Source organism: Coregonus lavaretus (genome assembly GCF_964263955.1).
Source record: "Coregonus lavaretus genome assembly, chromosome: 4".
In the NCBI taxonomy this organism is placed as follows: Eukaryota; Metazoa; Chordata; class Actinopteri; order Salmoniformes; family Salmonidae; genus Coregonus; species Coregonus lavaretus.
The window spans coordinates 63,908,975-63,923,428 of NC_139991.1; the positions used below are offsets into that span (position 1 = coordinate 63,908,975).

The 14,454-nt window shown below is 43.8% G+C and overlaps 1 protein-coding gene across 1 annotated transcript in view; it reads left to right on the plus strand.

Moving 5' to 3' along the window:
- Positions 1 to 14,454, plus strand: part of LOC311127228 (1-acyl-sn-glycerol-3-phosphate acyltransferase alpha-like) — a 45,283-nt gene that overhangs the window by 11,205 nt on the left and 19,624 nt on the right. Inside the window, exon 2 of the mRNA XM_084159024.1 lies at positions 4,802 to 4,935. Within this exon, the coding sequence (XP_084015150.1) occupies positions 4,802 to 4,935 (134 nt within the window). The remainder of the gene's footprint in view (positions 1 to 4,801; positions 4,936 to 14,454) is intronic.

A 14,454-nucleotide genomic window follows, 5' to 3' on the forward strand; every position in this document is an offset into this window, starting at 1 on the left:
GCACGTGCAGCCAATGAGCTACTTTGTTTTGCCCGCGATATTTATTACGGCTTCTACTTTTAACATTATGTGCTTTGGCACCCTCATTGCCCCAATATGTCTCTGTCAAAAAAGAGAAAAGTGGACGCAGAGTGCAGAGTGTTCCAAGAAAAATTGTCATCCTTCTATTTATTCACGGAATTGAATGGGAAAGCTGTATGTTTGGTGTGTTCAGAGCATGTTGCAGTGCTGAAAGAATATAACCTTCGTCGCCACTATGTGAGTCTTCATGCCGACAAATATGACAACTTTCAAGGACAGCGGAGATGAGAGAAGGTGAATGAACTGTTGGCGGGTCTGAAGAAACAGCAGTCTGTGTTTACTCACAGCCGAGACATCAGTGACGCTGCAGTGAAAGCTAGCTACCTCATTGCTAATGAAATCGCAGTGGCTTCAAAACCATTTAGTGAGGGTGAATTTGTAAAAACATGCATGATGAAGGCAGCGGAGATTGTGTGCCCTGAAAAGCGGCAGGCTTTTGCAAATATCAGCCTGACAAGAAACACAGTTGCAGACAGGATTTCCGATCTTTCAGTGGATTTGGACAGCCAGTTGAAGCAAAAAGTAAAGTCATTTATTGCGTTTTCGGTTGCAATTGATGAAAGCACGGACATTACAGATGTTGCACAACTGGCCATTTTCATCCGCGGAGTTGATGACACATTGACCGTCACCGAGGAGTTCGTGGAGTTGGTGCCGATGACAGATACAACGACAGCAGCTGATATTTTTACCGCACTCGTCGGCGCGCTGGACAGGGTCGGAGTGGACTGGTCCCGCGCTGTCAGCCTGGCTACAGATGGTGCGCCCTCAATGATCGGGAAAAAAGCAGGTGTTGTGACAAAGTTCAGAGAGAAAGTGCAATCTGCAAATGGAGGACGTGATTTTTTGACTTTTCACTGTATTTTGCACCAGGAGGCTTTGTGTTGCAAGTCATTAAAGATGGATAACGTCATGAAGGTGGTCATCCAAACTGTTAATTTCATCCGATCCAGAAGCCTGAATCACCGTCAGTTTGACAGCCTTCTCAGAGAGAAAGACCACATCTATGGCCTGCCATACCACACTGAGGTAAGATGGTTAAGCCGAGGTGCTGTGCTGAGGCGTTTCTTTGATTTACGAGAAGAAATTGAACAGTTCATGGAAGAAAAGGGCAAACCAGTGTTAGAATTTCATTCCGCAGAATGGATGCAGGACCTTGCATTTATGGTGGATGTTACAGAGCACCTGAATAACTTGAACAAACAGCTGCAAGGGCGCAACAAAGTTGTCACGCAGTATTATGACAGCATACGTTCTTTCAAGTTGAAGCTGTCATTGTGGGAGACGCAACTTGCCGGTGGTGATGCAGCTCACTTCCCCTGTCTGAAAAATGTGTGCGCGACCCAACATGTGGCAGACATGAAGCGGTTCAAAGATAAAATAACGGGACTGTTACGGGAGTTTGAGCAACGCTTTCAGATTTATGTTTTTATGTTGATGTGCTATTGTTTTTAATTGATTTTATTTTATTTGTATATTTAACCTATTCTTGACTCTGTGGTTCTTGCACTTGTTTGGGGAACAGGATTTCATTATTTTTATCTACATTTCTGCCTGAGAAATGACACCCTGATATAGTTCTGTGATATACTTCTTTGAATCACTGAGGCATTGTGTGTTTGTGTGTTCTTTGTCCTCAGAACTTTCAAATAACTTGAGGTGTTTTATGATTTAATAGTGATGTTGTGCTTTTGGACACTGTCCTCAGGCTCCAGCTTTATGTTTATATGTTTTTATGTTGATGTGCTATTGTTTTTAATTTATTTTATTTTATTTGTATATTTAACCTATTCTTGACTCTGTGGTTCTTGCACTTGTTTGGGGAACAGGATTTCATTATTTTTATCTACATTTCTGCCTGAGAAATGACACCCTGATATAGTTCTGTGATCTGTGAAACAGTTCTGTTAATCACTGAGGCATTGTGCGTTTGTGTTTTTTGTCCTCAGAACTTTCAAATAACTTGAGGTGTTTTATGATTAATAGTGATGTTGTGCTTTTGGACACTGTCCTCAGGCTCCAGCTTTATGTTTATATGTTTTTATGTTGATGTGCTATTGTTTTTAATTGATTTTATTTTATTTGTATATTTAACCTATTCTTGACTCTGTGGTTCTTGCACTTGTTTGGGGAACAGGATTTCATTATTTTTATCTACATTTCTGCCTGAGAAATGACACCCTGATATAGTTCTGTGATCTGTGAAACAGTTCTGTTAATCACTGAGGCAGTGTGTGTTTGTGTTCTTTTTCTTTAGAATTTTCAAATAAACTTGACGTGTTTTATGATTAATAGTGATGTTGTGCTTGTACTATTTTGGACACACTGTCCTCAGGCTCCAGCTTTATGTTGTATGTTGATCGTATTAAAACAAAGAAAACAATCTGAAGTTGTTGTTTTTAAGTTATATATACCATGATTTTTCCGGTCCGGCCCACTTGGGAATAGATTTTCCTCCATGTGGCCCCTGAGCTAAAATGAGTTTGACACCCCTGCTCTAATGTGCTAGTGATGGCTATTTAACAGTCTGATGGCCTTGATATAGAAGCTGTTTTTCATTCTCTCGGTCCCAGCTTTGATGCACCTGTATTGACCTCGCCTTCTGGATGATAGCGGGGTGAACAGGCAGTGGCTCGGGTGGTTGATGTCCTTGATTATCTTTTTGGCCTTCCTGTGACATCGGGTGCTGTATGTGTCTTGGAGGGCGGGTAGTTTGCCCCCCGGTAATGCGTTCGGCAGACCGCACCACCCTCTGGAGAGCCCTGCGGTTGTGGGCGGTACAGTTGCCGTATGTTCATATGTGCATTTTCGTGGAACAGTTTCATTTCAATAATAACGTTTTCGTTTCTCAAAATCATTTTCGCGTGGTTAATCATAAAAATTGGAATTAAAATGATAAGTCAACTAATGCGACATCACCAGCCTCTGCCATATGGACACATTGATACACCGTGAGCCATTAGCGGCGAAAGAGATGGAACTCATATCCTATAGGCCAATGCAGCAGTAGGCCTATAACTTCCATTGCTCTTTCACACTGAGGAAATGGTGACTTGAGGGGGAGATAGTTGGGAAAGATTTTTAAAATAGCTTACTGTGAGGAACTATACTTTTAATATACACTACATGGCCAAAAGTATGTGGACACCTAGTCGTCGAACATCTCATTCCGAAATCATGGGCATTAATATGGAGTTGGTCCATCCCCCTTTGCTGCTATAACAGCCTCCACTCTTCTTAGAAGACTTTCCACTAGATGTTGGAACATTTCTGCGGGGGACTTGCTTCCATTCAGCCACAAGAGCGTTAGTGAGGTCGGGCACTGATGTTGGGTGTTTGATGCGGTTGAGGTCAGGGCTCTGTGCAGGCCAGTCAAGTTCTTCCACACTGATCTCAACAAACCATTTCTGTATGGACCTCGCTTTGTGCACAGGGACATTACATTTACATTTTAGTCATTTAGCAGACGCTCTTATCCAGAGCGACTTACAGTTAGTGAATACATATATTTTATTTTTATACTGGCCCCCCGTGGGAATCGAACCCACAACCCTGGCGTTGCAAACGCCATGCTCTATCAACATCCCTGCCGGCCATTCCCTCCCCTACCCTGGACGACGCTGGGCCAATTGTGCGCCGCCCATGAGTCTCCCGGTCGCGGCCAGCTGCGACAGAGCCTGGATTCGAACCAGGATCTCTAGTGGCACAGTTAGCACTGCGATGCTATTGTCATGCTTAAGGTAGGAAAGGGCCTTCCCCAAACTGTTGCCATAAAGTTGGAAGCACAGAATCGTCTAGAATGCTTACTGGAGCTGTAGCGATAAGATTTCCCTTCACTGGAACTAAGGAGCCTTGAAAAACAGCTCCAGACCATTATTCCTCCTCCACCAAACTTGACAGTTGGCACTATGCATTCGGGCAGATGGCGTTCTCCTGTTATCCGCCAAACCTAGATTCGTATGTCGGACTGCCAGATGGTGAAGCGTGATTCACCACTGTTCCAGAGTCCAATGGCGACGAGCTTTACACCACTCCAGCCGATGCTTGGCATTGTGCATGGTGATCTTAGGCTTGTGTTCGGCCATTGAAATCCATATTATGAAGCTCCCGACAAACAGTTATTGTGCTGTCGTTGCTTCCAGAGGCAGTTTGGAACTCTGTAGTGAGTGCACTCGGCGGTCCTGTTCTGTGAGCTTGTGTGGCCTACCACTTCGCGGCTGAGCCGTTGTTGCTCCTAGACGTTTCCACTTCACAATAACAGCACTTACAGTTGACCGGGGCAGCTCTAGCAGGTCAGAAATTTTACGAACTGACTTGCTGGAAAGGTGGCATGCTATGACAGTGCCACGTTGAAAGTCACTGAGCTCTTCAGGAAGGCCATTCTACTGCCAATGTTTGTCTATGGAGACTGCATGTCTGTGTGCTCGATTGTATACACCTGTCAGCAACGGGTGTGGCTGAAATAGCCAAATCCACTCATTTCAAGGGGTGTTCACATATATACACATTTTGTGTGTGTATATAGTGTAACTAGCCTACTCATTACAATTCGTAGGTAGTCAGTCTGCTCACTTGGTGACCACGGGCTGAGCAGAACTGATGCTCTGAAACACTGCCGTTGATGTCTTTATGTTTTGTTTCTAGTCACACCGTTTGACACTGAAAACAGTTTTCAAATAAAGATTTAATTGATTATTGTTGTTCCTTCCTTTGTTTCCAGGGTGATCCGGTCTCTGGTTCGTCACGTGAAGTACTTCCTGGGTCTGAGGTTTGACGTGAGCGGCTTGGAACACCTGCAGACAGAGGGACCCTACGTCATCATCTCCAACCACCAGAGCTCCCTGGACGTACTGGGTAGGAGACACACATGGACTGACGAATGGACCGACACACATTCACAGAAATGCGAGCTTACACACACACACACACACACACACACACACACACACACACACACACACAAACACTTTTGAATAGGATCGGGGCGGTTCCCTAGTCTCTCTGAGTCTCTTCCCTCTTGTATTGAATGCAAACACTGGGGTTCTCCCTTCTCACTAACTCCACCTTACCCTCCATAGCTCACTTCATAAGGGAATCTTCTAGTAATGGTGTGGCGTGCTCCCAGTCACAGAGCACTCTATTCTGTTATTCTGAGAGACGAGGATGGTGGAGAATGATACTCATGGTTTCTGTGGGCCAAGACTGACAGCTATCAGTTGGTATAGCATCACACAAGCTCTGATCACTGACATGGCTGTCTAAGGAAGTTAGTCTAAATCCAACAGAGACTGTGTAACCTAACACTAGGGCTAGACTGGTGCGTTTAATCAATCAACAGCACTATTTTAAGACTGTGTATTTTGTAAATAATGTGGTTACAGATGTTTGACAGTAGAGAAAGGCATGGATCAATATAAGCTGCATTATGCTTGGCACCAGAGGATTGTGCAGCACTAGCCTTAATTAGTGCCATGAGGTGGCTGACTGGCTGTATTTAGTTATTGAATGCAGATTGTGTTATGTATTTTCACATCAAAGTTGATCATCTTTGGGATCCCCTCATGGGAGATTTTGTTTACGTTGTAAGTCCTTTGAATGAAAAGCCTTTTTTGAATGCGATGTCTATTCAGAGTTGTTCAGTTAGTCTCTCCCACCACGCCAGTCAGTGAGCAGAGGAGGAGAGGAATTCTTAGCATGTGTCCTACTCGATTCCCATAGGGCCTAGGTTAGGCTCCTAGTGTGTCACACTGATTTAAGTGTGTGTGTGTGTGTGTGTGTGGGGGGGGGGTTGCGTTAACAACTGGCTGGAGGAGTCGGTGTATGTGTCTTGGTGGTGACTGCGTGATGTGAGATGGCTGCAAGCCAGGAGACTGACAGCAGGAACGTAAGGGAGGGGGAGGGTGAGAGATGGAGCGCGTGGGAGGGAGAAAGAGAGAAGAAGATTGTGTCTGACAGCGGGAGAGAAGGAGAGAGGTGCTTCATTAGAGCTGAGAGAACACAGCAGGAGGCTGATTGCTGATCTACCATACCAACCTCCCATAATAGATCATCCACTGAACTACTGCTACACCTGCTGATCCCAATCCTCATGAACAACCCCTGCCTTCTGTCCCTAGCTTCCCTCCTCATGAACAAACCAGGCCTTCTGTCCCTAGCTTCCCTCATGAACAAACCAGGCCTTCTGTCCCTAGCTTCCCTCCTCATGAACAAACCTGGCCTTCTGTCCCTAGCTTCCCTCCTCATGAACAACCCCGGCCTTCTTTCCCTAGCTTCCCCCCTCATGAACAACCCCGGCCTTCTGTCCCTAGCTTCCCTCCTCATGAACAGCCCCGGCCTTCTGTCCCTAGCTTCCCTCCTCATGAACAACCCCGGCCTTCTGTCCCTAGCTTCCCTCCTCATGAACAATCCCGGCCTTTTGCCTCTAGCTTCTCTCTCTGCTCCTGGCCTCAAAGAGCACTTTGTTGGCTGCTTAATGGAAAGCACAGGTCACTCTCTTTCTATCTCGTTAACACACACACACACACACACACAGGAATCAGTTGTGTGTGTTTGAGACAGACCTCCTGTCTGTCTGTTTCCATGTCTTGCTGGGCCGACTGGGTTGACAGGACACCAAAACAACCAACCAACCAGACAGACGCATGCCAACGATACAGATCAGACTCGCTCAAACAATCAATACACTGCTTATTACATTGGCTACAGACAACTCTCTAGGGCTGACCCCATTTAGTCTATTGTTTGGTCGATAGGCTGTTGGTCGACCAATAATTATTTAGTCGAACAGTGCAAAAATACGAGTTGGCAATTTATTCATTGTGTTTTGTTTGGAGCGCTCCTGTCAATGTTGAGTAAGGACGCACACCTGATTTTACGCATTGAAGTAGGCCTAGGCTACCTAGCCTGCGCGCAAATGTAGGCTCATAAATGTGCCCATTTGGGGATCTGATAGTATTTATGTTTGTCTTAACTCACCACCACTAATGAGCTGTGGAGCTTCTCAAAGTCATTTTCTCTTCACATAAAACAGCAAGTAAACGAAGTCTGTTTTTACGTCCATTGAGAATGACAGTAGTTCCTCAATGTAGCCTATTTTATAAATCTTTCCAGCTCTCTCCCTTTCGATAACCACTCTGGGTGAAAGGGGAAAAGAAAGTATTGCTCTGATCAGATGGAAACGTCATAAAAGAGGCCTACCTGATTACTTCTTATCCCTTGCGCAAATAGCCTACAGCTGTGTGTCTGGATCTCACTGGCTGGGAAACTCTGAGGGTCCAGAATACTTTATACAATGTTGCAAGTTTGTTAGTGCAAGCTTGAGGCTGGACCAAGTTGATAAAATGTTTCAAGTTCCTTGCAGACAGGCCATGCCTAGCCAATGTGATTTATTTTTATCAAGATATTTTCTACCTGCAGGCTGCAATGTTTTTATTTGATGGCTTTATGTAGGCTATTTTTCATAGTTGGCAATAGAAGTTACTTTTAGATTTGTATAATTTTTATTTAGATAGAATTTGTATTAATCACATGACAATGATTTTGAGATATGAAGACTTTATTATAAAAGAAATGAAACTGTTCCACGGAAATGTGCATATGAAAATCATAACTGGCACGCAGAACGATAGAAATGGTAAGATAAGTTGGCACTCCAAATGGAAAAGGTTGCCGACCCCTGGTGTAGCCTATTAACGGCAACTTCAGGAGCCTAATGACAAAATCTGCGAAGGCCAGCAGCAGCTGGAGGAGGTGGTTCGGGAACAGGTTTTTCTTCTTCTGGTTAGGCTATCTTGATTTCTGGCTCCCTCTTGAGTCATTTGTGTGTCTTAATTATTTAATCACAGTGCACTTAAAGCATCAGACAAGCTCAGTAGCCTACATATAGTTGATTTTATTAAAACACATATCTATATATTGAAAAATACAAGTTTACAATTTTTGACCAGTCGATTGGTCAAAAGAACAGATGACTTGACTCTTGGTCGATCAATATTTTTTTTTAGTCGGGGACTGCCCTACAACTCACTACAACCCATGGCGTCTTGACCCAGTACCAAATACCAGACCCAGTACCAAATACCAGACCAGTCAAATGCAAAACATTACTGATTGCATCAGCCACCTCAAACAAATACAGGGCTCTACAGTGTGACCATTTACTTGCATATGTGACTAAATATTTTTCTGTGAGAACTGACATTTTAATTTAGGAGCACCATTCTAGCTTTAAAGGGTAGGTAGCATGAGTTTTTACTCACCAATGTAACACAGCATGGTCAAATACTTATTAACTTAGTTATAGTCATGATCTGGTTACCTGTACGTACAAACATAGTTATGTTTTGGGGTTATTACATATTCATTAACTTTTTTCCGGATAATTTCTAAACTACCCACAGCCCTTATGAAATGTCGAATGTGGCAAGATGATACTGTCTAGTTCCAGTATGAGGAGTCAAGTATCGGTCAAACCCATGTTTTATAAATTATTAAAATACTGACAAGATGATTGGCGCTTACAGGGATAGGTAGATTTATTAAGCTGTTGTTGTTAGGGGAAGTCACGCTAGGAAGGGTTGAGGAGGCTTTATAAGTCTTAGACACCTTGCAGAACTTGGGGAGAGCTATCAATACTTTGCTCTGTACTAACTTCTGCCTGCAAATTGCATTACTAAAGGATCCTTCTAATACTTTGACGAAGTCTGTGTTTCCTGCTTACCACTGAGTATACTCACTATTGAACATCATTACACCTGATCATCAGTTGAAGAATTTGAGCTAACATTCATTCTCCTTTTTGTTTTGTTAATGTTTCGGCACGTTCTCTGTGAAGTAGGCTATGGGAGTTTTGTAACTTTTTCCACCTTGGCTTGGTGCCACCGCACTAGCTGACTTGCATCTGGAATCTATCTATTTTGGTTTTCGGCCCAGTGAAGCGCCCACCTCCCCCTCGCTTTGGTAGCGAACTCAGCCTGCACTCAATTAAACGTTTTACCATCGGATGGGCCCCAACCATCAATCTGTAAGTCTCTGCTCTCTCTTTGCTTTTATTCCGCGATTATATGTTAGTTGTGTTCTAGCTGGTCTCCAGTAGTTGGGCTCTATCTTGCCGACCATAACCGTGATGGTTGGCTAGGCTGGCTAGGCTAATAGCTACTTGGTTAAATAGCTAACGTTAGCTGGCTGGCTAGCTTGCTGGCTAAGATAACTGCATATAGCTAACATTCTTTGATAACTGGTTAGATGGCGTTATGTATTTCCAAGGGTTTGGTTTAATTTGAAGGTATACTTTTGAAGTTATTTCTGTTGGAGTTTACATTATAGGGAATAGGCTGGCTTGCCGGGTCCTCCATATTACATCACAACCTGGAAAAACATTTTCCGAAATGACTTCGGCATTCTTCCGAATTCTGATCATTTTTATGTAATAGAAAATTGATGTTTAGGCTAACTTTGCGTTGGGACTTTTGATGCATATACTAATGCAAATCCGTATGTTACATGTGGTTACGTTTATGCTACCTATTAGGGCTGGGCGGTATACCGTATTTTACTATATACCGGCGTTGATGCACGGACCGGTTTGAGTTTTTACTTTACTTTCTATAACGGTATTTCAATGTTTGGTTTGTTAAATGTGATACGCAACTCCGGCATGTATAATATCAGTTTTTATAGTTTACTCCGTTTGATACTTGAGTCATCTCTCTCCCTGTCCTGCTGCTGCTGCACGCCGCTAACCACACCAAGCCCTGCCTGTTGTCACTCAAGGAGAGAGCAGTTGCTCGACCACGGAGTCACAAGCACTTTCTTGCAGTTCACTCTGTATGGTCAGATGGATGCAACAATGTTGGTGACATGCTGCTTTCACAAGCGTTCTATATACTATTAATTTGTGTATCTTACTGTCTGCAAACTATTTTCTAGTTTGTGTTTTCTTAGCAAGGTGTTCCTAAAATAATTTGTGTTAGCTAGCTAGCGTGCTAGTGTGCTAAATGTACTAAGAGTCAGAGCAAACGTAGCTAGCTAGTACTGACTGGTGCTGGTGTAGGCCCAGATAAGCATGTTTGTGCAACCGTATCTTATCAGAGAGAAATATGCGAAGCATGAATATGTTGGCTAGCTAGCTAACTGAATATGTTGGCTAGCTAGCTAACTACATGAAGTAAGGGTAGGTGACCAACACTTTGGTTCCTACGCTGTCAATAATTCCTCCCTGGTTTACTCATTCTTTGTCATGTCAAACAACAATGTATTCAAGGTCCTGCCCACTATATTCCAACTATAATTAGAATAATCATATTTACAACAGTTCACCAATTAACTAGGCCTATATTTTTTGCCCATATCATACTGCATGGCACAGTGTGGAAATGATAATAAAAGTGCAGGAAATGCTCTACACTGACCTTGTGAAAAAGGTCAGTGTAGAGCACTGCAAATAGATGACATATAAGCTGTGCCTTTAGAAGGCCAGTGTGAGAAGATGGCCAACAGGCCAAAGCTCATCCCAGATAGGTGAGAGAACACCATTCATGTGTCAACATCCTCTATAGACTCACAATAATAATCAGACCACTGTGCATTAAAGGCCAAAGTCTAATAATCAGACCACTGACTCAACAATGGTAGGCCTGATTACCAACAACGAAGAGACAGCCTACAGGGAGGAGGTGAGGGCCCTGGCGGAGTGGTGCCAGGAAAATGACATGGATCTTTAAGCTTTTCGTGCACATCACTGACAACCTTGAAATGGTCCATTCACACAGACGGTGTGGTGAAGAATGTGCAACTGCCTCCGGAGGCTGAAGAAATTCAGCTTGGCCCCTAAGACCCTCACAAACTTCTACAGATGCACCATTGAGAGCATCCTGTCGGGCTGTGTCAACAACTGCAGGGCTCTCCAGAGGGTGGTGTGGTCAGCCTAACACATCACCAGGGGCACACTGCCTGCCCTCCAGGACATCTACAGCTCCCCGGGGGTCATAGGAAGGCAAAGAAGATCATCGAGGACCTCAGCCACCCGAGCCACGGCCTATTCACCCGCTACCATCTAGAAGGCAGAGACGGTACAGGTGCATCAAAGCTGGGACCGAGAGACTGAAAAACAGCTTCTATCTCCAGGCCATCAAACTGTTAAATAGTCACCACTAGCCTGCCTCCGCCCACTACCCTGCCCTAAACTTAGTCACTGTTACTAGCTGGCTACCACCGGTACTCTACCCTGCACCTTAGACTGCTGCCCCTATACATAGTCATTGAACACTGGTCATTTTAATAATGTTTACATACTGTTTTACCCACTTCAGAAAGTATTCATACCCCTTGACTTCTTCCCCATTTGTGTTCGAGCCTGAATTCAAAATGGATTAAATATATATTTTTCTCAGCCACCTGCACACAATACCCCATAATGACAGTGAAAACGTGTTTTTAGAAAATGTTGCCAATTTTATTGAAAATCAAATACAGGAATATCACATTTACATAAGTATCCACACCGCTGAGTCAATACTTTGTAGAAGCACCTTTGGCGGCGATTACAGCTTTGAGTCATCTTGGGTATGTCTGTATCAGCTTTGCACATCTGGATTTGGGGATTTTCTTCCATTCTTCTTGCAGATTTTCTCAAACTCTGTTGAGTTATATGGGGATCGGCGGTGATTAGCAACCTTCAAGTCTTTCCACAGATTTTCAATGGGATTCAAGTCTGGGCTTTGGCTGGGCCACTCAAGGACTTTCAGATTCTTGTTCTGAAGCCATTCCAGCATTGCTTTGGCTGTGTTGCTTGGGGTCATTGTCCTGTTGGAACGTAAATCTTCGCCCCCAGTCTAAGGTCGTTTGCACTCTGAAACAGATTCTCATCTAGGATTTGCCTGTATTTGGCTCCATTCATTGTTTCCTCCATCTTTACCAGTCTCCCAGTCCCTGCCGCTGAAAAGCATCCCGATAGCGTGATGCTGCGACCACCATGCTTCACGGTAGGGATTGTGTTAGACAGGTGATGAGCTGTGCCTGGTTTTCTCCAGACATTGCGCTTTGCATTCAGGCCAAAGAGTTCAATTTTTGTCTCATAAGACCACAGAATATTTTGCCTTATGCTCGGTCTTTCGTGCTGTCATGTGGCTTCTGTCTGGCCACTCTCCCATAAAGGCCAGATTGATGAAGTGCTGTAGAGACTTTTGTCCTTCTGGCAGGTTCTCCCATCTCAGCAAGCAGCTCTGTAGTTCTGTCAGAGTGGTCATTGGGTTCTTGGTCACCTCCCTGACCAAGGTCCTTCTGGCCTGGTTGCTGAGTTTGGTCTGAAGGCCAGCTCTAGGCACACTCTACAGGGGTCGTGTTAATGCAGAATTATGTGTTTTTCACACACAATTGTTTTTATAAAATGCATAAATATCTTGCAGCGTTTTGTAAACACAGCTCTAAAATGCTTCTTGTGATTTCTGCTCGGCATCAGACAAATTTTGTACTTCAGTTGCACTTTTCCACTCAAATGAGAATTCACGAATGGGCATTCTATGAGCAGACAGACTGATGTGTTAGTACTTTTCTCGGTGTAGCATACTTTTCTCCAGTAAATGCAAGATTAACTTTAAACAAAACATTAGGAAATGTAGCTGGCTACATTATTTCTATGATAAACATTAGACATATGTTGGCCATGCATAGTTTTTGCAAAAAAGACCTTGCTTTTTCATTGTAAGCTCATTTACTTTTTTTATTTTTTTATTTTTTTATTTCACCTTTATTTAACCAGGTAAGCCAGTTGAGAACAGGTTCTCATTTACAACTGCGACCTGGCCAAGATAAAGCAAAGTAGTGCAATAAAAACAACACAGAGTTACATATGGGGTAAAAAAAAAAAAAAAAAGTCAGAAATACAACAGAAAATATATATACAGTGTGTGCAAATGTAGCAAGTTATGGAGGTAAGGCAATAAATAGGCTATAGTGCAGAATAATTACAATAGTATTAACACTGGAATGCTAGATGTGCAAGAGATTATGTGCAAATAGAGATACTGGGGTGCAAAAGAGCAAAATAAATAACAATATAGGGATGAGGTAGTTGGGTGGGCTAATTTCAGATGGGCTGTGTACAGGTGCAGTGATCGGTAAGGTGCTCTGACAACTGATGCTTAAAGTTATTGAGGGAGATAAGAGTCTCCAGCTTCAGAGATTTTTGCAATTCGTTCCAGTCATTGGCAGCAGAGAACTGGAAGGAATGGCGGCCAAAGGAGGTGTTGGCTTTGGGAATGACCAGTGAGATATACCTGCTGGAGCGCAGACTACGGGTGGGTGCTGCTATGGTGACCAATGAGCTAAGATAAGGCGGGGATTTGCCTAGCAGTGATTTATAGATGGCCTGGAGCCAGTGGGTTTGACGACGAACATGTAGTGAGGACCAGCCAACAAGAGCGTACAGGTCACAGTGGTGGGTAGTGTATGGGGCTTTGGAGACAAAAGGGATGGCACTGTGATAGACTACATCCAATTTGCTGAGTAGAGTGTTGGAGGCTATTTTGTAAATGACATCGGCGAAGTCAAGGATCGGTAGGATAGTCAGTTTTACGAGGGCATGTTTGGCAGCATGAGTGAAGGAGGCTTTGTTGCGAAATAGGAAGCCGATTCTAGATTTAACTTTGGATTGGAGATTCTTTATGTGAGTCTGGAAGTTGAGTTTACAGTCTAACCAGACACCTAGATATTTGTAGTTGTCCACATACTCTAGGTCAGACCCGTCGAGAGTGGTGATTCTAGTCGGGTGGGCGGGTGCTAGCAGCGTTCGATTGAAAAGCATGCATTTAGTTTTACTAGTGTTTAAGAGCAGTTGAAGGCTACTGAAGGATTGTTGTATGGCATTGAAGCTCGTTTGGAGGTTTGTTAACACAGTGTCCAATGAAGGGCCAGATGTATACAAAATGGTGTTGTCTGCGTAGAGGTGGATCTGAGAGTCACCAGCAGCAAGAGCGACATCATTGATATACACGGAGAAAAGTGTCGGCCCAAGAATTGAACCCTGTGGCACCCCCATAGAGACTGCCATAGGTCCAGACAACAGGCCCTCCGATTTGACACACTGAACTCTATCTGAGAAGTAGTTGGTGAACCAGGCGAGGCAGTCATTTGAGAAACCAAGGCTATTTAGTCTGCCAATAAGAATACGGTGGTTGACAGAGTCGAAAGCCTTGGCCAGGTCGATGAAGACGGCTGCACAGTACTGTCTATTATCAATCGCGGTTATAATATCGTTTAGGACCTTGAGCGTGGCTGAAGTGCACCCGTGACCAGCTCGGAAACCGGATTGCATAGCGGAGAAGGTACGGTGGTATTCGAAATGGTCGATGATCTGTTTGTTAACTTGGCTTTCGA